The 24,375-nt window shown below is 38.6% G+C and overlaps 2 protein-coding genes across 2 annotated transcripts; both read left to right on the forward strand.

Annotated features, from left to right (window-relative positions):
- Window positions 1-4,912: 4,912 nt before the first annotated feature.
- LOC133530915 (uncharacterized) lies at window positions 4,913-9,126 on the forward strand. Its single transcript, XM_061868993.1, has 3 exons — window positions 4,913-4,968; window positions 6,094-6,195; window positions 8,931-9,126. The coding sequence occupies exons 1-3, from the start codon at window positions 4,915-4,917 to the stop codon at window positions 9,108-9,110; spliced, it is 336 nt and encodes a 111-aa protein (XP_061724977.1). The 5' UTR covers window positions 4,913-4,914; the 3' UTR covers window positions 9,111-9,126.
- Window positions 9,127-11,394: 2,268 nt separating this feature from the next.
- On the forward strand, window positions 11,395-16,863 carry LOC133530914 (uncharacterized). The gene is made up of 5 exons (XM_061868992.1): window positions 11,395-11,535; window positions 11,927-12,067; window positions 13,784-13,864; window positions 15,009-15,112; window positions 16,784-16,863. Exons 1-4 carry the CDS (start codon window positions 11,519-11,521, stop codon window positions 15,106-15,108), a joined length of 339 nt encoding a protein of 112 aa, XP_061724976.1. The 5' UTR covers window positions 11,395-11,518; the 3' UTR covers window positions 15,109-15,112; window positions 16,784-16,863.
- Window positions 16,864-24,375: the final 7,512 nt, after the last annotated feature.

Below are 24,375 nucleotides of genomic sequence, written 5' to 3' on the forward strand. Positions count from 1 at the left end.
CATACATTTAGGACGGACTAATGTAATATGATGTCCCATTACAATATCATTTTGTTAGAGGCGTTTCAATCGTCGAGTGCGAGCATCAGACTTTAACTCTATTTTCTGACCTTTGTGTTGCTTAAATGCCATGAGTCCTATATAGACATTTGATCCTTAGGAAAATCAAGATCGATTGATATATTATTATTTACAAAAAAACTGTCAAGTAGCCAATTGGCCATTCCTTTCTATGCTTCTACGAAATAAATTAAAGGTATCGCCAGGAGACTTAAAGGGAATGATTTACACACACAGGTACACAGAGTACAAATCCAAAAACAGAATTGAACGAATGAAGGAGTGAATGTGACCTAAGCGCAAGTTATTAAGGTAAAAAAAATCATAAAGAAACTTTTTGCTCCATCTTGCAGTTGGCGGTTGAACCTTGCTATCGGTATAGGGAAAAAGAATATTAATTTCAAAAACTTCAAAAATAGGGTCTTTACATAACTTTGCTGCTGTGGATGTGACTTTAAAGGACCCCAGCAAGCTTGGTTCTCCATACAAACGTAGTTACGCTCTCAGTTTAAAACGACTAGCTAGCTTGTTCTGAAACTTTGGTCTTACATTAGAATCAGGTATGTCTAGTTGTATAATTAGTTTATGTAGCTTCAGATACCTCTTCTTCCTCGCGTTGTCCCGGCATTTAGCCACGGCTCATGGGAGCCTGGGGTCCGCTTGACAACTAATCCCAAGATTTGGCATAGGCACTAGTTTTTACGAAAGCGACTGCCATCTGACCTTCCAACCCAGAGGGTGAACTAGGCCTTTTTGGGATTAGTCCGGTTTCCTCACGATGTTTCCTCCACCAAAAAGCGACTGGTAAATATCAAATGATATTTCGTACATAAGTTCCGAAAAACTCATTGGTACGAACCGGGGTTTGAACCCGCGACCTCCGGATTGCGAGTCGCACGGTTTTACCGCTAGGCCACCAGCCCTTGCCTAGCGGTATGTAGCTGTGTGCCATGTAACTTCAGATACCATAGTTAAAAAATACAGCGAATTTAAGTTTTTCATACAAAACTTCACACTTTGGACAGAGAAGCATGGCGGTCTTTGGTATCGGAGGCCAAGATCCACTTCGGGTCGCTGCGCCACAGCAGTATGTAAGTATACAAAACTTGTTTTTGCTCTATTTTATTTGTTTTATAAACTGGTGCTATATAAACTAACTACATGACTAGATATACCTCATGTCATTGTAGGTGCAAAGTTTGGGAAGTGTATTGGAAGGTGAAATTCGGCCGAGCTTGAACTCTTAACTCTAGTCTCGATACCGATAGTACCGATACCTACTCCCCGGTTCGGTAGGGGCTCCCGCGGTTTTCATCGAATTTTGGGAAGTGTATGGGAAGGTGAAATTCGGCCGAGCTTGAACTCTTAACTCTAGTCTCAATACCGATAGTACCGATACCTACTCCCCGGTTCGGTAGGGGCTCCCGCAGTTTTCATCGAATTTTGGGAAGTGTATGGGAAGGTGAAATTCAGCCGAGCTTGAACTCTTAGCTTTAGTCTCGATACCGATAGTACCGATACCTACTCCCCGGTTCGGTAGGGGCTCCCGCGGTTTTCATCGAATTTTGGGAAGTGTATGGGAAGGTGAAATTCGGCCGAGCTTGAACTCTTAACTCTATTAGTCTCGATACCGATAGTACCGATATCTACTCCCCGGTTCGGTAGGGGCTCCCCGCGGTTTTCATCGAATTTTGACAAGTTTTGAGTCGTTAATACATTTGCACTGTAGAATATATATGTTTTTCAATCTTTTATCTTCATTCTGGTCTGCCGGATTTTGAAAGAAATAAAAACTTTTTTTAAACAATGTCTAATGAAACACTTTTTTCGTTACAGATTGCTGATCTACACATTTGGATTCGTCTTTGACGTCTCTAAAAACTGGTCAGAGATTTTAATTTTAAACTAATTAACACAAAAGTTATGGCCAGTAAACCAGATTTTTGGCCTATAATTGTTCAAGTTCAACTTTGAAGTAAATAAGCTATACTATATTGCTTACAGCCGTTGCTGTTAATATGATAAGCTAATATGAGAAGGTCATCGGCGTTCGGGACCCCCTTAAGCGATCGCAGCGCTTGCGGTGGAAATAATTAGCGCTAACAAAGGTAAGCGTCTTTAACATTTCGTGCAAATTATATGCACAAAATGGATTTTTTAATTCACGATAACTCCTATGATATTCAATTACATTGTATGGTGTGATGTACCATTATTATCTGTATAACTACCGACCAGAATATAACTAACGTATTTAATTTGATAACGATTAATACTGTATCCGTGTAAATAGCTCTGCAAATACCACATATTAAGTGATCTTTTTCTACATGTTAAAAATGGGTGTAGTAAATTTTCCTTAAAATATACACACACCATCGCGGACTTTTTTGTAGACCAATGAAAGAGAGACTACCCTACCATACATTGTATTGATATAGCTCAAACGGATTAGGCAGCGTTTTCCATCAAATCTCCTAGACAGCGTGATTTTTTCCGACATCGTTAGCAAACGTCCTCAAATTTCAACCAATTTACAAAAACCCTTACTAAATGATACACTTAAACTTTCCTCAAGAATCAATTTATCGATAAGTGAAAACCTTATGAAAATCTGTTCAGTAGTTTTTGAGTTTGTGGGACTATTTATAAGATGTAGTGATTTGACGTTTTCCGCTAGATTTGCGGATGCTAGGTGGCGTGACGGTCGTGCACGTAGCGAAAACCCTAGTGTGTATCGCCAGCTTAATGCCCAATCCCTATGCACTTGCTTTCATCCCTTTTGACAATTAATTAAGTATAAAGTAGACATGACAGTGACGAGGTTTTGGACAGTATCTACTTATACACTACTTCTATATTGCTTGATTGCTTGAAGATCGTGCTGTAAAGAGGCCATATTTGGGTCGACCGACTGAACGCCGTCCTGTGGGTCATCCCAAGTATCGGTGGGCGGATAGAGTGGAGTTAGATCTTCGTGAGCTCGGCGTCAGTGAAAACTGGCGTGAAGCGGCGCAGGACCGGGTAAAATGGCGTGCTCTTTTGTTGGCGGCCAAGAATCATATAGGGTCATTACGCCAAATAAGTATAGTAGTAGAACTGCTTGAACGAAAAACTTACGCAGAGTACAACAATATAATGGCAGGCTCTCATTTTCTCATTTGAAATGAGAAACAAATTCTTTGTGTTTTCATAGCAGGACGAATTGAGATGATGACTATGAGTGTCATAATTAACTTCAAAGATAAATTGGTTCAGGTACACAGTCTACACGTGGTGTAGGTTTTTATTTCTATAGGTATATACAAATCATTATTAATCCTCTACTTTAGGGTTCCGTAGCCAAAATGGCACTCGGAACGCTTATAGTTTGGCCTAGTGGGTAGTGGCCCTGCCTACGAAGCTAATGGTCCCGGGTTCAAATCAAAGGGCATGTATTTGTGTGATGAGCATGGATATTTGTTCTTGAGTCATGGGTGTTTTCTATGTATTTAAGTATTTATAAAAAAAAAATTATATATTATATATATCGTTGTCTAAGTACCCTCAACACAAGCCTTATTGACCTTACTGTGGGACTTAGTCAATTTGTGTAATAATGTCCTATAATATTTATTTATTTATTATTATTTATAGTTTATCTTGTCTGTCTGTCGGTATGGGTCAAAATTATTTTTAACGAAGAACTTTTCTGTAAACTCAATCTGTAATTTAGTTTATTCTCACGGTAAATGTAATCTACATCTAAAAAGAGTCGTGTTTTTTTTTAATTTATTGGTTAAAATACAGAAATACAAGCGTGACAAAGTAGTTTAAAACAAGACAACGAAAATAATTTCAACGCGTTAAAGTTATTTTATTCGGAAACCATAAGATACTCAGGGTATATGGGATGGGGGGATGGATATGTGGGACGTTATATGTAAACGTAATAAAGTACCTACAATTTAAATAAGTAAACAATCAATAAGCATGTGGAAGGATCCCTCGCCACGCCAGCCTCCACGACGTCATCCGAAGGTGGTCCTTGAGCCCGACGGTTTGGCCAGGGTCGATGGCAAGAGGCCTGACGGTTTGATGCTGGTGCCTTGGAGTATGGGTCGGCCACTTGTCTGGGACGCTACCTGCGTGGATACCCTGGCGCCGTCCCATATTCCAGGAACAAAAGTTGTCGCTGGAACGGCTGCATCCTCGGCCGAAAGCCTCAAACGTCGCAATTATGTCAGTTTAGGTAGTAGCTACATATTTGCGGCGTTTGGGGTAGAAACTCTGGAGCCGTGGGGGCCTAGCGCGCGTCGCCTCTATGAGGAGCTGTCAATTTTATCCTGGCTGCTGCTTGAGCTGGCTATTTTGCCAAGCGGATTAGCATTGCCATCCAGCGGGGCAATGCGGCCAGCCTTCTGGGCACCCTACCGAGTGACTTCGACTTAGGCCAATTTTTTTATTTATAAGTTCTTAATTTAAGTGTTTTATTATGTTTTACTTGTTTTTTGTTGTGCCAATAAAGCTTGGATATGTTCAAAATAAGGGTTGTTTTGAAGTTTTTGAACACGGTGGCAGACGCCGAGAGATGTATTTCGATTTATTTTGTAAGACTCATTACATGGCCATGTTAAATATTCAGTTCGAGTCTGGATTCTATACGTTCATTAAGCTGAAATTAAAGAAAATATAGGCGGTAGTTTCTTAAAAAAAAAACATGCCCTTTTATTTCTATGTAATTAAAATCAAATCTTGGTATTTGCTTGATTTATACTCTCATTCGTAAGCATCGCTTATCGCTATGCCTTAAATTGATTACTACACGCATTCTAGTATGTATAAGTCTCATGTTATAGTGTTTGGACTGCCATCATGTATAGATATACAGGATTACTGATGAGTTTGTTCGCTGTTAGTGTGTGTAAGGTAAACATTCTGTAGTCAATGTGGAAAACATCGGCATATGGAATAAATTGCCGGGAAAACCTACACAGAGCAAGAAGTAATCGTACACGAACGTCGCTCACACAGGCTAGAAAGACCTGATGGTCTTCCTGAAGGTGTGATCACCTTGTTCTCTAACGAGCTGGTGTAAGTGGAGTATGTGAACACGCAAGAGTTAAAAACGATGACGGAACTTATATACGGTCTTCCCATATAGACGGTCTTTTCCACATTGTCCATCCACAAAATTCTGGTTGCACTAGGTCGCAATCTAAATGCCACCTTAAAGACTACATTCTTATTTTGACTGCAGCATCATTGCAGTGTTGCAGTACATACAGCCTCGACACTCGGGCGATGTTGCTATCAGTTTAATTAATACATGCTGTCGCAAATGAAACGTTCATCCCCATCACTTGTTTTATGAAGATAATTTTTACGACCGGTCTGGCCTAGTGGGTATGACTCTGCCTAAGAAGCCGATATATGGTCCTGGGTTTGAATCCCGGTAACGAGATTATTTGTGTGATGAACCCAGATATTTGTACCTGAGTCATGGATGTTTTCTTTGTATTTAAGTATTGTATATCATATATATCGTTGTCTGAGTAGCCACAACACAAGCCTTCTTGAGCTTACTGCGGGACTTAGTCAATCTGTGTAAGAATGTCCTATAATATTAGTAATTATTATTATTTTATAAGCAGGCAGGCAGTTATGACAACTGATATGACCTGTATCCAGTAATCATAAAGATAGTTATCATGAACGAGTAGTAGATATAATATGCTTGTCTAATTCATTTTTAAACTGGTTTACATTTTGTGCTGAAACCACGTCTTTTGAGTATGTTCCAAGTGTTTGTTTTCTACTCGGTTGGTCAGAAAGTGTTTGTACTGTCACTGTGAGACCTATGCCTTTCTAGCTTTAAGAGATGACCTCTCAGACAGTTGTTGTTGCGTTTGAACATCTCTTGGAAATTGAAGTCATAGTGCCCTGATAGTATGTTGTAATATTATTTATTTATTAAATTTTTAATACGTACTTGTACAGCATTTTAACGAAAAAAAAACAGAGTTTTTAAATGTTTTGCTTGTTGCCTTCCAGATATACAGAGAGGTACCTACAAAAATTATTTCTCGGGACTATTATGATGATACTACTAAAGAAGTTTTGGCAAAACCGCTAGAAAACTTCGAGTCTGTTGAGGTACGGAAGTTAAGCATAAAGAATTTCGTACATTGAACCACCATTTTGTATCTCTATCGCTTGCGCATTAGTACATTACTATAGAGCCCGGGAAACGTAGGGTTGCAGGCCAAGTAGATATATACGGATAGAGATACGCGGCCGTCAACCCCGTTTCTCGCCGAGATATGTATAGTGCTTTTCTCAAACTTGCAATTAAAACAAAAAAAATGTAGTCAATTTGTTATGTGGCGACCTACTCGGCTCGCCACTCTACCAGCGGTGTACAACCTTACGCGCGTAAGTCCGCGCGCCTGCGCGATGCGCCACCGTCGTTGCTGAGCAACGAATATGCACAACAAATCACCGTACCAAGCTAACTTAAGCTAGTTGATGGTTGGATGCCAAGACGTTGTGTCACAATTTGACGTTAAAAACAAAGGAAGGTTGCTTTACAGTCCTAGGTGTGTAAGGCAGTATGAAATTCCTTTACATATCATCTTCACTTATCGCACCTGATATGTAGTATTTCGGACCTAATTTGAAGTAAGTCATGTCATCATTTCATAGCAAGTTTGAGAAAAGTTATATTACTGTCCGCTCAGTGTCATTCTCATTACCCGCTGGCATCACGGGCGGGACAGCAATACGGCTGTTTATTTAGTCACCTGCAATAATTTACGGGCTGAATATATAAGTCATACTGAGCAACTTTTACTATGGTACCAACCCTGAAATCGCTAAAAAAAAATTAGCTCTCCTATATAAAATGTCAAGTTCAGCCAAACAAAATGTATGAAACAGACAAATTTTTTTTCGCGATTTCGGGATTGGTCCAATAGTAAAAGTTGCTGAGTATGACCTATATATTCAGCCCGTCAATTATTTCAGGAGACTCAATAAACACGCTGTATAGGGACCGTGCGCGTTGGAGGGTCTGCCATCTTGTGGCCTGAATCAGAACCATAAACATGTACATTTACACGTCACGTGTTTTCTTGTGCATAATAGGTTCTGCCATCTTGTGGGCTACATCGGAACAATAAACATCACATTTACGCCTCGCGTCAAAAATCTGACGGCTCCTGTGCTGCCTCCTACAGTTCATGCACGCTCCCTATAACATCGCAAGTTTCATGTAATGTCATGTCATTTTAAAATGAGAGCGTACGTCAATTAAACTCCAAGATCGCAAACGAGGTAATGTAAACCCTAATTGAAAGTGTCTAGGTTACTTGAAAATTGCGGGTCACTTCTGAATGCGATTAGCTCAGGATCGGGGCAAGTGGCGTACTAGAAGAGAGGCCTATGTTCAGCAGTGGGCGATAAAAGGCTGATGATGAGGTTACATTGACAGCGCAGCGTTCGCCAGGATTTGCAATCGGGATCCAAAATGTATGAAATTATCCGGATCATGGAGCACGCTCGCACGGTTCGGTACGCTGTAGTCCTCTGGGGTGATAGCGTCGAGGCCGAGCAACTTTTTATTCATTAATGAGAGATGGACCCAAGAATGGAATGAGAACTTGCCTACCAACCTAGGGACAAACATCAACCCTACAGAAAAACCTACAGGTTTCTCACTACCCAGACGAAGTTGGTGCCAGTTAAATCGATTACGAACCGGTTGGGGTGGATGTCGAAAGTTCCTACACAGATGTGGCTCGAGAGAGTCGCCAGCATGCGATTCTGGAGCTGCGGTGCAGAGCATGGACCATATTATCCGCGAATGCCCACTGACCAAATACCAGGGCAACCCGGCAGTGGACTTGTTCACCCTAGACAACAATGTCACCCAATGGATCCAGCAATTGGGCGTACTGCTGTAATAAATATACCTACCTATATTTCATATGAATTAACGATTGTATTTTTTTGCCATACGAATAAATAAAATAAAACTTTTTATACTGCAGAAGAAGTGTATTCCAATTTTAGCGAATGTGCGTATACCAGACAGCTGCCGTCCGTACTTTGTCCGCTACAAACTATTAACACTGCCCTGCATATATATTGCAAGCTGCTCTTTTTGTTCGCGAAAACTCTCATTTATTTGAATCAAAACAGGATAAGGAAACAACTAGAGCACAGTACAGGAATAAATTGCAACGACCTCAAACCAAACTACAAATGTGTAGAAATAGTCCACATTGCAAATGTATCCTAATACTTAACTAATAAATTCCAGACGCGATTAAGCAAGTACTAAATTAGAAAAAATATTATTCGATAAATGCTATTATTCAGTTAATGACTTTTTTGATGATAATTTATAATTGCTATTTTATTTTTAATTTATTACTGTACTGACTATTTATTTATCAAATGCGTAATATTTGGAATTTAAATGACATGCAATTTCATATAATTGTAACATATTTAAATGTATTGATCATTTAAATTTTGTGGATTTGTATGTTCGGATGATGATCGTGATGAATAATTTTATTTTATAATGATTATTAGTATATTGTTGTCGTATGTCCTCACAGGGCGTCATGACTATACAATTAATAAATGAAATGAAATGAAATGAAAATGGATCCGAATCCACGAATCTTCCCATACAGTTCAGACGTTCCATACATTTCCCATACTTTCCATATATTTCGTACATACATTTCGTCGTGCAAAGGACTGCAAACCCTAGCCATCGTATATAACACTTATAGTCGTTCATGGCGCTGTGGGTAGGTACGACTAGTTACGCCGCTTTAAAATGCAAAAGTCCATTAACACATGATGTGTATTTACAGATGTCTTCAGAAAAATCATCTGAAAAATTAATTGATGCTTCATATTGGGATGATACTAATTCTGAAGAGGCTGATGAGTTAGTTCCAAGAGTGATGACTTTGCCATCCAAGAAGAGAATGTGTATTTTATCTCCGGGACGAGAGTATTGTGTGGAGCAGTTGCAACAAATAAATAATTAAACAAGAGTTTTTGGATTATACTGAGTTTTATTAGTATTTTTGGATTAAGGATAACTCACGCTACAACGTCCGGGCCCGGGCCGGGGCGTCCGATGTCGGATTTTTATGCGAATTTCACCTATTAAGACTGATTCTTGAGGAAGCTTTAAGTATATAATTTGTTAAGGTTTCGTGTAACCCGTGCAAAGCCAATACAGGGAAAAATCATCTCCATAAAATAAAATTATTGCAGTTTTTTTTCATCTGTACTGCCTCACATTGTACTCACATACATCACACTGCACACTTCGAGAGCAAGTGAATACTGGTTATTAACAATGTTAAACGGGCAAAATATTAGAAGAACCTAAATTGGCCGTAACTCAAATGCTATGCAAATTTATGATCGATGACTTTTGAGCTGGCCTACCGGCTACCTCCAGTGTTATAGTTTGTCCGTTTTTCTAAGATTAAGTACGCTATAGTAAATGTATGGTGAACTTGATCTTAAAAATCGGACAGGCCATACTGTGATGTGCCATTTATGGGACGCCCTGCAGAACAACGAAGTTATTTTTCTTTATTTGTAATGTAAACGCAATGAACAATTGAACATTTTGTGTCTAAGTTTGAGAGTGAGACTTTAAAACTACACTAGATGGCAACGTAGGATATTGCTAATAAACAATACCTAGATTATGAATAGGTGGCGATATCAAGCATGCGTCAAAAACTGTTCAGTAATTGCCTCTCGCTATTTTAATTAAAATTATCTCTCAGGTCATTCTTCAATTAAAGCAATATCACGCAGTTAATTTATTGATTGAGCAAGTTTGGACAGAATTAAAGGCCATAATTAAAGTCACTCCGAGTTCATGTTCGAGTTCCTAAGGTCGTCACCGATATAAATTTATGACAATGGACAGTCTGCTGGTAATGGTGCTGGCAGCTGTTATTGGTGTACAGGTAAGGATACTAAGATACATATTTCAAGTAAAATTACTCTCTCTCTCTCTCTCGCGTTTATTTCGGTTACGTCCTCGCTACTGTTTCTGAGCTCAAGGACAGTTTTTGAATTCATCTCCTCAAATTTGCTTGTAAAGAATCCCATGCGAGTAAAGACATGGTTTTCGGCATTTATGAGACCATTGTTACGTATGTCGTCCCTCGCAACGTTGAGATCATCTCCGTTCTGCCGCCGTGGGACTAGACGCGGACTGGCGTCACCCTTACGTCGTTACTTTACCACTTATTCGCATTAAACGCTACGCATCCAGCTTTATCATGCGAACGGCTAAGGAGTGGAATTCACTTCCTGCAAATCTATTCCCAGTTCACTATAACTTGAATCTTTTTAAATCGAGAGTGAATAGACATCTTTTAGGTAAGCATGTTCCATCCTAGACTGCATCGGCACTTTCCATCAGGCGAGATTGTGGTCAAATGCTTACCTATTCGTAATAAAAAAAATAGGATACACCAAATATCAAATATCAAACATTTATTCAGCAAATAGGCCACAGGGGCACTTTTACATGTCCATTTTTACAAACAATAAAAAAAAAAAACAATTAAAAATATGGAATCGATGAAATGATAAATACTTTATTAGAGATGTATACTGTCTCTAAATGTCAAATTATACAAAAAAACTATGATAAAAAAAAAAAAACCATAAAATACTAAAATTCTTTAGAGATGTATAAGTCTCTAAGTGTCAGAGATAAAATATAAAAAAAGATATTAAATTATCCTTAGAGATGTAGAGGGTCGCCAAGCTTATATAAATAATTAAAAGACAAAAAATTAAAACAGACAAGAACCGAATGAAGTGTCTCACCTATGAAAACGCTAAGATAAGAAAATAAGTTGGTTTTTATATTAAATAAGTAATAATGATTTATACATATTGAGTAGCAAACAGCAACTGCAGTTATTATAATCAATGAAATATTTTATAATAAGTATATTGGACAAAAATAATGATTGTTATTAAATCAATAATTGATGTAAACATTACGAGGAAAGTGAAAGTTTATAGATGGGTTTCTGAATTACAAATTCTCATTACAGTGTGCCGGTTTGTAAGTATTTATTTTTTTAGTTTGTAGGCCGGCAACGCACTTACAACCCCTCTGGTGTTGCAAGTGTCCATGGGCAGCGGTACCATCAGGTGATCCGTCTTCTCGTTTGCCTCCTCTATCATAAAAAAAAAGTTTTATAGTTAGACCTTTCTCAATAGTTCTATTGGCTTACTATTAATTTATATGCATTGCCTTAAAATGTACATTTCTTCGGTTCACAGCCATCAACAAGATAGCTTGACACGATCAGATTTTAATGCCCAGAGCAGGAGAATCTTGCAATATGGAAATAATTATATAGGCCACATACTCGGCGTCGGCCCCGTGTATGACGAGGACACAAACATGGAGTTGAAAAATTTGTAAGTTGACGACCGGTTTGGCCTAGTGGGTAGTGACTCTGCCTATGAAGCTGATGGTCCCGGGTTCAAATCCTGGTAAGGGCATTATTCGTGTGATGAGCATGAATATTTGTTCCTGCGTCATGGGTGTTTTCTATGTATTTAAGTATTTATAAATATTTATATATTATATATATCGTTGTCTAAGTACCCTCAACACAAGCTTTATTGAGGCTGAGATGACATTCACAATGCCCATACCTCTCTTGTGGACGTAGTTTAAGGACATACCCGGGTCCGGCTCCTTTATCATAAAAAAAAAGTTTTATAGTTAGACTTTTCTCAATAGTTCTATTGGCTTACTATTAATTTATATGCATTGCCTTAAAATGTACGTTTCTTCGGTTCACAGCCATCAACAAGATAGCTTGACACGATCAGATTTTAATGCCCAGAGCAGGAGAATCTTGCAATATGGAAATAATTATATAGGCCACATACTCGGCGTCGGCCCCGTGTATGACGAGGACACAAACATGGAGTTGAAAAATTTGTAAGTTGACGACCGGTTTGGCCTAGTGGGTAGTGACCCTGCCTATGAAGCTGATGGTCCCGGGTTCAAATCCTGGTAAGGGCATTATTCGTGTGATGAGCATGAATATTTGTTCCTGAGTCATGGGTGTTTTCTATGTATTTAAGTATTTATAAATATTTATATATTATATATATCGTTGTCTAAGTACCCTCAACACAAGCCTTATTGAGCTTATTGTGGGACTTAGTCAATTTGTGTAATAATGTCCTATAATATTTATTATTATTATTTATTTATTATTTATTATTTATTATTGTAAGTAATACTTTTAAACTCAATCATAAATTGCTGACTACACTGCATTGTAACGGCTATACGTACATTCTAATTATCATATCATATCATATCATATCATTTATCCCATTGAATCATGTTCATTTGTACATTTTGGTCTTAAAACTGCTATGAAACTCGGATATACTAAAACCCGTTTAAAATATTTTTTTTCGTAATTTACCCAACATAATACTTACAGTTAATTATTTTCTTATTAAATTTATTCAAAATGAATAAAATACTTAAGAAAATAATCAATATGAATCTTTTTTTCGTTTGAAAGAATACTTTTGATCTGGTGATGGAATCTTAGAGAAATCTAGGGAACTCTTTAAATATTGTAACTTTGAATTCGACTTGTTAAGATGAATAGTAAAATTGGTTCAGAGTTTTCAGAATAGGTAACATAAAATAGAAAATAGAAATAATTCCTTCAAATTTATTCCTTCATGTTGCCGCACAAGCAAATAATTAAAACGCAGATTACACTCCTCAAACGATACAACGTTTGTTCAAACCTTTTAAGAAGTTTGTTCAAACATTTTAGAACATTAAAAAGTGCTAAATAAACACAAGTGCTGCGATATACACGCATCAGCAACAAGAGCTGCTAGTGTATCAAATAAAATAATAAATAATAATTATTATTATTATAATGAAGTCGTCTCTTTTTCCTAAAAAATAAATAATAATATTCAATGTACACTGACATTAGTGTAATTTACGTTGCTTCTCACGCTTTAAACACTCGAAAGACCACCATACACAAAGAAATTATGCAAAGCAATTTGGCCCATATTGCCCCACATAGTAACCCACATATTGTTTTACGAGCCAAATTGTTAGTATCACATTTGTGTTCTCGTACGCAGATAATAGTTAAGTATTTGTTTTACAAGGGGGCAAAGTTGTTGTTTAACCGCTCGTGCTAATATTGAAACCCTCGCAACGCTCAAAATTCCACTTCTTGAACCACTCGCTACGCTCGTGGTTCAATTTTGGAATCTTTCGCTTGCTCGGGTATCAATATTAGCACGAGCGGTTAAACAAACTTTGCCTCTGAGTGAAACACAAAATTTTTCACCACACCAACACGAGGAAACTACTAACTATGAAATACCAAAAAATTCAAATGAAATCAAATCCAAATGAATGTAATAAAAATATAATCATTCAAAATCATTATTTAAAAGTCAATTCTACTAGCTAACATAAGGAAACAACTTAAAATTTGCACCTGATTACTTTGCCCCACATGTGGATAAAATGCAAATTTCTCATTCGTTTTTGAACAATCAAGAGGGCCTTTACCAGTTGGTGTGGTGAAAATATTATTTCATACATCTGCAGACCACGTATTGTTATTGAAGCTCCAGTTTGTTCGTTTATAATTTACAGACTTAAAAAAAGAGGAACTACCAGACGCCCTATCAAAACTACCCGCAAAACTACTACAACTACCACCAGCAAACGCCCCGAGTAAGTAATTGAACTTAATATAGACGTATATGTTGCGAATGCAACTTATTATTGAAAATGAAGACAGAGAAAATCCATTGAAATAATGTTCTTTTTTATTATTTTTTTCTTTTTATTTGGGACAAAAAACAGTAACACACAGATTTAAACACAGATACAAATTATAATAAAGTGTGAGACCAACAACATCGTCCACAGATTACTAGATTACCTACTGATAAATCTACAATATTTAGCGCTAGGTAACAATATAAATTAATAGTTTAAAAAACACTAGAAAAACACGCTTATTATGGTCAAAGTTCATTACAAGACTTTTCTAACAAATCAAAACACAGCTATGATACGATGTTCCATCATGAAGTTCCAGTTCATTTCTTCCGGCTCCATCATCAGATCAGTTCGACAGTACCATATTATTGTATTGTCATCAGAACTACATACAGCTGCCAATTTTCATGACACTACGATCCTTGGAAGATGGTTAAATTAGTTACCTTAGATTCCATTACATAGTTATATACAGGTCGACCTAATAAAAAGTGGCTGTGACATAATCGGACAGACAGACGGACATGACGAATCTATAAGGGTTCCGTTTTTTGCCATTTGGCTACGGAACCCTAAAAAGTGGCTGTGACATAATCGGACAGACAGACGGATATGACGAATCTATAAGGGTTCCGTTTTTTGCCATTTGGCTACGGAACCCTAAAAAGCTTGTTAATATTCCCAATACAGTAGCTAAACGCAGCCGTCGGGGTCCGCTAGTATTCGGATGCTCTTCAAATAACCAATAGGAGCGCTCCACATATTCTGTATCGCGGCCAATTAGAAGCACCTAAATTTAAACCACTTTTTGTACTGATCAAATATTGCAAGATCACTCTCTCATCATCTTCCATACTGTCAACAACCAACCACTTTCTACATTTAACCGTTTTGGCGACTAAACCCTTGTAACCAGTACATTGGAAAATTATAACACTTCACTAAGAATCCAACTTTTATTTGAGTCGTCGAGATCCTGACCTGCACGGCAGCTATACATATACGAACTAATTATATTTAATGCTCAATAGCTATAAACTCAATTTCGCGAATTTCATGTTACTATTTTATTCAAATTGTGAATGATTTACAGATTTCGAGTTTCGGTTGATGTTGACATAAATGTTTATCCAGAGTCTACAACTACTGAAAAAATCCAATCCGATTCCAATGAATATGGTTCGAGTAAATAAATTTGTAAGTATCTTCATGTTATTATAACGAAAAATATTTTTACAAATAAACTACCCTATGGACAGATGAATAGGACGTGTCGATTAGAGTATTTCTAACCCATGTACACAGTCTCATTTCAAAACACACAGTATTAACGGAGAAATTAATGATTTACGATTTTATACTTCGGAACAGCCTGTATGTAGATACACGGTAATCAAAGAGTCAGGTGACAGTCAAGATGTCATGTCACTAGTGTCTGTTTAATCTTATCGACTATGGAGTGTGGAATTAAGAGGAGTGTCATCTCTTATGGTAGAACTGTTGCGTGTCCAGCTGTCAGCCATAAATAATAGTTCTAAATCTCTCCAGAGTAGCGCTAGAGTAGCTAAGAACCTAGGCGCTATTGACTGAGTGAAGTGCGCTGTCTATGATTTGATTTTTTTGTTCAAGTATTCTAGGTATTGTAGGCACCTATTTCAGGTTTTTTGATGACACTTTTTGGTACATGGAGATTTATTTCCTTACCTCCACCTTCCGTATTACGCTCGTATCGACATTGTGAACGACTAACACAGTATGCTCCTATTTATTGATGATTTATTTGAAGAAATTTAACTTTGAATATATTTTTTTGTCAGTCAAATAATTTACCATATTAGAACATTCCCGAAAAGGAACTCTACTCGGGATCTCGGTCAATGTCCGAAGAGTAGAGACACGTTTTATATTACAGGACATTCTTACACTGATTGACTAAGTCTCACAGTAAGCTCAAGAATGCCTGTGTTGTGGGGACTCGGACAACGATGTATATAATATACAAATACATAAATACATGGAAAACATCCAAGACTCGGGAAGTAACGTGCTCAACACACAAAGAAATGCCCTTACCGGAATTCGAAGCCAGGACTATCGGCTTCATAATTCAAAACAACTTTGAAAACAGAGTTATAGTCGTTTGAATTGTAGCAGGCCCCGAACGGGTTATCCTTTGTCTATTGTTAAGTAAAACCGCACGTGCCACTACCTGCAAAAAAGGGTCGTACAATCTTATTGGCACCCAAGCGCGGGCTAGTCCAACGCTAGTCCAAATGGCAATTTCCATAGGAGTTGTAATTCAATAACCGGTCACTTTACCGAACATTTTTTTATGCAGCTAGTAGCACGTGAGGTTTAACTTATTAGACATAGATTTAGCCGTTCGGGACCAGCTACAAATCGAACGACTATAGGGACAGTGCGCGTTGGAGGGTCTGCCATCTTGTGGCCTGAATCGCAACCATAAACATGCACATATACACGTCACGTGTTTTCTTGTGCATAGTAGGTTCTGCCATCGTGTGTGCTACATCGGAACAAAAAACATCACATTTACGCCTCGCGCCAAAAATCTGACGGCTCCTGTGCTGCCTCCTACAGTTCATGCACGCTCCCTATACAATAGAACGTGCCAAGGTATAAACGTACAGTTGTGTCCTTCAGATCTGCCTGCTCCACCTTACTTAGCTACCTACTAATGTGATTCTCAAGGGTCGGCAACACTTAACTGGATCCCCCGATAATGCTTATGTCCATGGGCGACGGTAACCTCTTCCCATCAGGCGGCTCGTTTGCTGATTATCATTTACAAAAAATATACTTTGCATTGTAGGTATTATTGCTAGCCTATGCTCATTTATTTTTCAGTGACATATCGGTTGGGAAGCGAAGCAGAGGGCGTTCTCTACAAAGCGCCAACTGACATATCTATTAAACATGTTTCTGAATTTAAATACTGTTTTCCTTAAAATGTATTGAACAGAGTTAGCGCCTCAAATACTTAATAATCAAATACTCAATTGAGTTTTGTGCGATAATGGTTTGTTAATACTGGGCACACTGGGTGAATTCGGGGTCGTGACTCTAATCGGTAAAAGTAAATTTCCTAATGGGATTTAAAACAAAATCAGAATAAAATAAAATAATTAATCAAGTGCTCAAGGCTCGACCTAGTGTGAGGGCTATTGTTTCCTCCAAGAAGCGGTTGTACATACTTTAGTTAATTTTAATTTAATTACTAATGATTCATATCATGCCAATTTGGCATTTAATTTGGTAGGGGGGGGGGGGGGGTTCGGTTAGGTTAGGAATTCTATAGTAGTTGCATTTCTAGTTTTAGTTTATTTGGAAAATATGTAAATGTATTTGTAATGCTACCTGGTCAAATCTAAAAATAAAGATGAACGCAACTTAGTCAAAAATAGGTCCCATAGCTTTTATGTATATCGGCGACTTAAGAAATATGGGTCATAGTTTAGAATATGTTGTTTACCCCGTATATTTTTACACTGGACTTTATTGATGAGTTTATGGGCGTTGTTGTTGGGAGTCAAAGGCTGGTAGTGCTACTTGTAAAGTCCAGCTACCGCTTTACAAGAGCTGATAAAATCACCGTACACTGTCTTGTACTAACCGTACAATTTTAGTCGTGTTTAAAGCTCGTAATACCTTGATACTGGCAAAATAGTCCCACTGGACTGAAGCCATAATTTTAAAAGGATAATGATGATAAACTAACATAAAATAGTACTTTATGCGATTGCAACATAATAAAAGGCATTAAAATACGAGTGTGGGTTTATGAGACGAATGAAAGAAGTTTCATAAAAGGATCACACGAGTATTTTAATGCCTAATTATGTACAGTTACATAAATTGTTTAATTAATATAAGCTTCAACAAAACAAAGTATTTTATACCTACAATCTAATTAAAAGACAAACTACACATCAAATGGCGGTAATTCCAACTTGTTGTTTTTTTTATTCAGAGACTAACTAGTGTCGGGGGCTGACTGCCATATTGTTCAATATCAAGTAACACTTCATTTCGAATAAAATGTCACCTCGACAGATATTAGAATAGGGGGCAAATGAAATGTCTTTTTTTTTCTCAGAGATGTTCTAAATCTGAATAAAATTATGAAGTTACAGATACAGGTTTTTTAATATAGGCCGTTAGCTTATCGCTTCCTAAAATATTCTGAGTTTATAGAATATTTTAGGGGAGGTTATAATATGGATATAGATAAAAATAATTTAATTTGCATAATTGTACCAAAATGGTAATTAAAAAAAGTTCGTTAATTGTAATTCTTCACGTTGTACCCCATAATGAAAGAAATTTCATGAGCTTATTGCCAATTAATCCATGCTCATAATTAAAATTTAACCTCGAACATACGCATCAAAAAACGAATAAAACATACGCGTATAGAATTTGGCTGAAAAATAGGGTTAAATAGTAGCAACTTATTACTTTAGAAAATGCAACGTTTAAAGCATAGTTCACTTGTATCACCAACAGATATATCGGCACGGCTAAACCGCTCACAAATATCTGAACACGCCTTGACCATAAGTGAAGATGTTAAAATGCTTTAATTAGATATTTTCGAGCGCCTTGGCCACTCCGCTCCGCTATACAGCCACAACTCATAATTTATGATTTTTAAGATTATTGCAGATTCTGGTTTAGAATCGTTTGAATGACAACCTAAAGTGGCCGTATCTTTCCAAAAATCGTCTACTTCTTCCCTGCCATTATTATGACCACATCTACATTAATATTAATATTTGTATATATTTTCCAATCTTCAGGACCATGGGCCGGGCCTTTGGGAGGCGCGCGTTGGGCCGAAGTCGCAGAGGCGCACTTTACTATTGCCGATTTACGCGACAAAATATTTGTTTGCGAAATGCTCTTATTCGGTTGGCGGTTTTAGATTTCAAGAGCGAGTCGATTAGTTGAGTGTCGATTCGGTTAGTTTTCGTATTGCTGACATGGTAAAGTGCGCCGCTGCTGTACCACTGCACCGTCCGCGCGCCCCCCGCGCGTTCGGCTGCGTCCTATCTCCATCACGTCAGCGTGCATATGCTGACGTCGCCGGTTAATCTGTTGCAGCTAACCAGGTCAACGCGCCTGTTAAGGTGTGTGAATCATGGGCTCCCCTTTTGGAGAAACCTCCCGCACCGATGTGTAAGGAGGGATTCACGCTGGGTGGAAAGGAAGAGCAAGGTTGCCCCGTACTCTGTGTGACACTGCGGATCCGGTTAATTCTGGTCTGCGGATTGCGACACCGATTAAGGCGCTCTACGTATGTCGCCTGCATTACTTTGCCAGGTCCAACGAGGTGGTGGAGTACATCGTCCGGAAGACTGGCTACACGCTGAGGGTGCACTAGCTTCAGTCGCGTCACTATGTGCACCTCAGTTAATTTGTGGTGCGCGTGCAGCCGCTGCAGGATACTATCGCAAGCGCGGAGTTCTGGCCGAAGGGTGTTTCGGCGGTTCCAGGGCAACCTGCCGAATCCAACGCCGAGTCTGATGACGCAATGGAGCCACGCTATCACGTCATCTCTCAAATCCAATGTTTACTTGTATTTTGTTTTCATGTATGGTATTGTTTCTTTGTATTATATTTTATTTTGTAGTTTCGTGCCTTGGTTTTACTGTTTTAAATTTATATTTATTAATCCCTTAATATTTATCTAAGTATAAAAAATCAAGTTATATGCCTAAAATTCTTACATGGCTATATTAATTAATTTTCAAAACTAATAACATGCCTAAAATTGATTCCATGGCAATTATCAAATTTGGCATGATTATATATATACAGTCAGAATATGTTGCTGTGTTATTTGACCAAAATGTTGAGACGGCTGCTTATTTGCTTGGTTTTTGCCTGCGCTTTTGCCCAGGAGGGTAGAATTGTAAGTATTTTTACTTTCTAAGTACTTGTAGGGAACAAAAAGCGTAGTCACAAAAACTTAGCCGCGGCTCTATGAATGCCTCACGGTCCGGTCCGGTCCGGTCCGGGCTGGGGGGAATCTTCCGACATTTCAGTTTTCTATAGAATCACATGATCACCGATCACCTGTCATAGGAAACGAGGAGGAGCAAGGCTAATAACAAAGATACATTGATTGAGTAAGATGTGTAAAATCTATGACAATTTCGTGCTTCGAATTTGAAAGGTAAACGAGATGGCGCTGTATAGCTCCACATATTTTGCGGTAAATCTGATTGTCAAAAGTTGACGTTTGAGAATTCAGTGACAGAAAAACGAATGGCGCAGTACAGTGCCACTAAGGGGCAGGTTTTTTTCTTAGACTTTACCTCTCTATTACAATCAATTATATTTGCTGATTGCAATAATTTTTTTTTTTGTAGCCTATATTGTGTCCCACTGCTGGGCAAAGGCCTCCCCTGCTTTCCGCCACTCGTCACGGCTTTGTGCATGCTCCCGCCAGTCGCTACGAAATGAGTCCAGGTCGTCTCGCCATCTCGTTTTTGGCCTTCCTCTGCCTCGGGTGATCTGTGGTGCCCATTCGGTCGCTATTTTGGCCCATCTGTCCGGGTGCATCCTACAGATGTGCCCCGCCCAATCCCATTTGAGCTTGGCGGCCTTCACACCCACATCTGCGATACCTGTTTTTGGAGCGCAGCTCTGTGTTCCTTATCCGATCGATTCTACGGACTCCAAGTATGCTCCGCTCCATTGCTCGCTGGCAAATCTTGAGTCGGGACTTTTGAGCTTCTGTTAATGACCAAGTTTGGGCGCCGTAGGTTAAGATAGGCAGGATACACATGTCGAAAAGTTTGCGTTTTAGTGTTAGTGGAAGGTTGCCCTTCATTAACGCCTTCATGGACCAGAAGCTATACAAAATTAAAATAAAATATTTTTAAGGAGTGTCTTTTCAAACGGGCTTACCTATATTTCCATTTTATTAACTGTCAAAGCAGTTCTACCACTTAAACCAGAAAATTACGCATTTTTTTAATGAAGTTATAAAAAATCCCGGGTACGTCCTTAAACTACGTCCACAAGAGACGTATGGGCATTGTGAATGTCATCTCGCTTTGCGTGGTAGAGCACAGCACAGAGGATGTTATTCCAGATCAGAGCAGAGTCCAACTGGGGAAGTACCTCCACCTTACAGAAAACCGCAGCCAAATAAAATAACACTAGACCTTACTCATAGTGTTGTGTTCCTGCTGGTGAGTAAGGTTGCCAGAGCTCAACGAAGGCAGGGAGGGTTGTTAGGGTCGGCAACGCGCATGTAAATCCTCTGGAGTTGCAGGCGTACATAGGCTACGGAGACCATCAGGCGGGCCGTATTCTTGATTGCCACCGACGTAGTATAAAAAAAAGTCTCTTATTGCTCTCTAAAAAGTGGTCCAAATATCTAAGTTCCTGAATCTCTCAGAACAGCCGAAGGAACAAAGCAGGCCACCTCCTACATGGTAGTGTAACATGTAAAGAGAGATCCAGAAGCGGCTTGTACGGGCCCTCGTTTTTCCCATATTCTTATATGCTGCGGAGACCTGGACTATCCGAAAAACAGAGGAAAAGAAGATAGATGCCCTAGAAATGTGGTGCTGGAAGAAAATGCTGGGGATATTCTGGACCGATTTTCGGACTAATGTCCCCAGACTTAAAGAACTCCGTATCAAGCAGCACCTTTCGACTCTCGTAAGGATCCGCATACTGAGTTTTTTTGGTCACGTCTCGAGGCGAAACAACGACTCCATAGAGCGTCTAGTGATGCAGGGTAGAGCAAACGGAAAAAGGCGTAAAAGACCACCTATGCGATGGACTGTCCAAATCAAATCTGCCATGAAGGGACCCCTGACCCAGAATGACCCCCAACCGCGGAAAATGGTGAGAAATCGTACAGAAAGCAACATCTGCGCCTGATGTCAGCAGTTGACCACGACGCTCTGCAAAGAGTACAACGACAAAGAAGAAAAAAGTAGCAGAACATTAACCCACAGACAACCCGAAATATTAGGATCCGAACTTAGATATCTGAAGTTCAAATATCTAAGTTCGGATCAAAAGCACTAATGTCTTATATTACGAAATAGATACCGTAAATTTATGTTTCGTTCGAATTTCCGGTAAAAGTTTAAGGTGAAAAAAGTATTTAAAAGTGCCCCTGTGGTCTGTTTCCAAAAAAAAAGCCATTTTGAAAATACACTCCTGATGTTTAGTAGTAGTATATCTCGGATTCGCCTCGGCCGCCAATCACACGTGATCCTACCTGTCTACCTAGGGCCTACCGAGAATGACGTTCAACATGTTGTCTCTCTGTCGCACTTGTCGTACGTAAGAAATCAGAAATCAGAAATCATAGCATTTATTCGTGATAAACTATGACATACAAAAGTATTACAACATAACAAAAGGAAGAAACATAGAATAAATAAATAGTTTACCACGAAATGGTCCCGCCTCAGCATTAATGCTAACCCAAAAGTCAGCGCTGATCTTCCGGCGAGACCATTTGTGGGTCACGAACGCAGCTGTACGACACGGCATAAACATAAAACTGAACGCGGCTTTGCGGCGGCGAAAGGGCGGCGATCAACGCCATCTAGTCTGACGGCGAGACGTCATGATGAGAAAAGAGGCCATGTCGTACGCGTGCTGATAGATACAGATAACAACGATAACAAGACCATTTATTACTTACTTTTTTAGTCTATTACTTACTAGCATCAGTGCAAAACATGATCGAAAATAAACGTGTTTACATGGCAAGAAATTAAACAGACATTCAATTCAATCTTACAATATTAAAACTAAGGATACCACCTAGGTGATTAAGGTTTTATAACTACCATAACAATGTGTTAACTTCGCCAAAGTGAGAGTGTTTACCCATGAATGATAATAAAAAATAATCAAAATAAAGTAAAGTAAAGCTTGGCTCTTCGGTTACAAGTTGTGTACTTTAAGAAGATAAAATAACATAAATAACGTAAGTGTGACCACACGTTCAGGAATTATTAAATGAAACATTCATCTGGTTTATTTTATTTTTCCAGGGTCGAGACGTGTGCCACCGTATAGAAGAAGTATGAAATTTTCATATCTCAACTGAAATTAAGATACATTTTATTTGTACTGCATTAGGATAAGCCCTTCAAAACTACCAAATTAAGCATTAAAACTCCGACCAAAAATTAAAACCCAATAAAATTAATATGCCCCCTAATCTGGCGCTGATAGAGAATGCCTTAAGGCATGTAGTCTGCCATTTCTACAATTTTATATCGTACAATCAAGTTTAAATAAATATACAAGAAATATATATCGGCCCAAATAGTATATCCCCTCGTATGGCAAGACGCCTCGAAATGGACATCGGACGCTTTGCAACAACCGCGCTTGCCGCGGCCACCATTTTTAGGGTTCCGTAGCCAAATGGCAAAAAACGGAACCCTTATAGATTCGTCATGTCCGTCTGTCTGTCCGATTATGTCACCGCCACTTTTTAATATTGAAAACTTGCCGCCTCGTGGCTGCGCGCCGCACAGCCACAAATATACAGCACAAATATTTAAAATATTGCTTTGCCGCCCGAGGGGATATTACATTAGAGCATTAACTTTATGTATGCTCTAAGGATATTACTTATTAGATACCTCAGTAAAGTAATAAATAGGTATCTCAGATCAGTTCTTATCTGAGGCTTTATTATTAACTGGCTGAGATGTGTGTACAAATTTTCCGTTCGACGGATCTGGAAAGCGATAACTTCGGTTAATGCATCGGTCCGAAAGTTTACGCTTTCCGGCCGCAGGGCAGAAATAAATATTTGTCCCGATTTTGCATAAACTTTTTCTGTCCTATGTGCAGGATGACAATTGTTTAAAGCACACAATTATATTCAACGATTGTTTTAGTTTTTTGTACGAGTACAATCATATCCACTGTTTTGAGTTGTAATATAATTTACAGGAAATTAAGATTTGACTATTATCCAATTTTTTTTTTAGATGGCCGTGAGTATTTCGTTAAGCATATAAATAGTTTTAAATCAATATAACCGTTGACCCAAGAACCCCATACAATCAAACAGTTCCTAACGTCGGGGTCACCAATGTGGTAAACTTGCAATAGGATCTTGAATGTCAATAAATACACTGTAAATATGAACACAGATTTATTACAGACAGTACAGACACAGACATTTAGTACAGACGTACATCGCTCGGTGCGGGCAAAGCAATACTGACTGCACCTCACTTCATGTGTACACTACAATTCTAAAGGGTTGCCGTATCATATGAACCAATCGAATATCTTGACAAAAGTCCGGATTTCGCCCTAAAAATATCATTATTTCCTAGATTGCCTCGTTTAAAAAAATACGCCCTTTGAATACCTTATTTCCGAACCTTAAGCGTGCCACTAGCCCTTCAACTCGTCACAATACGTTGTACTCG

This window comes from Cydia pomonella, chromosome 24 (genome assembly GCF_033807575.1).
Source record: "Cydia pomonella isolate Wapato2018A chromosome 24, ilCydPomo1, whole genome shotgun sequence".
NCBI classification, from domain to species: domain Eukaryota; kingdom Metazoa; phylum Arthropoda; class Insecta; order Lepidoptera; family Tortricidae; genus Cydia; species Cydia pomonella.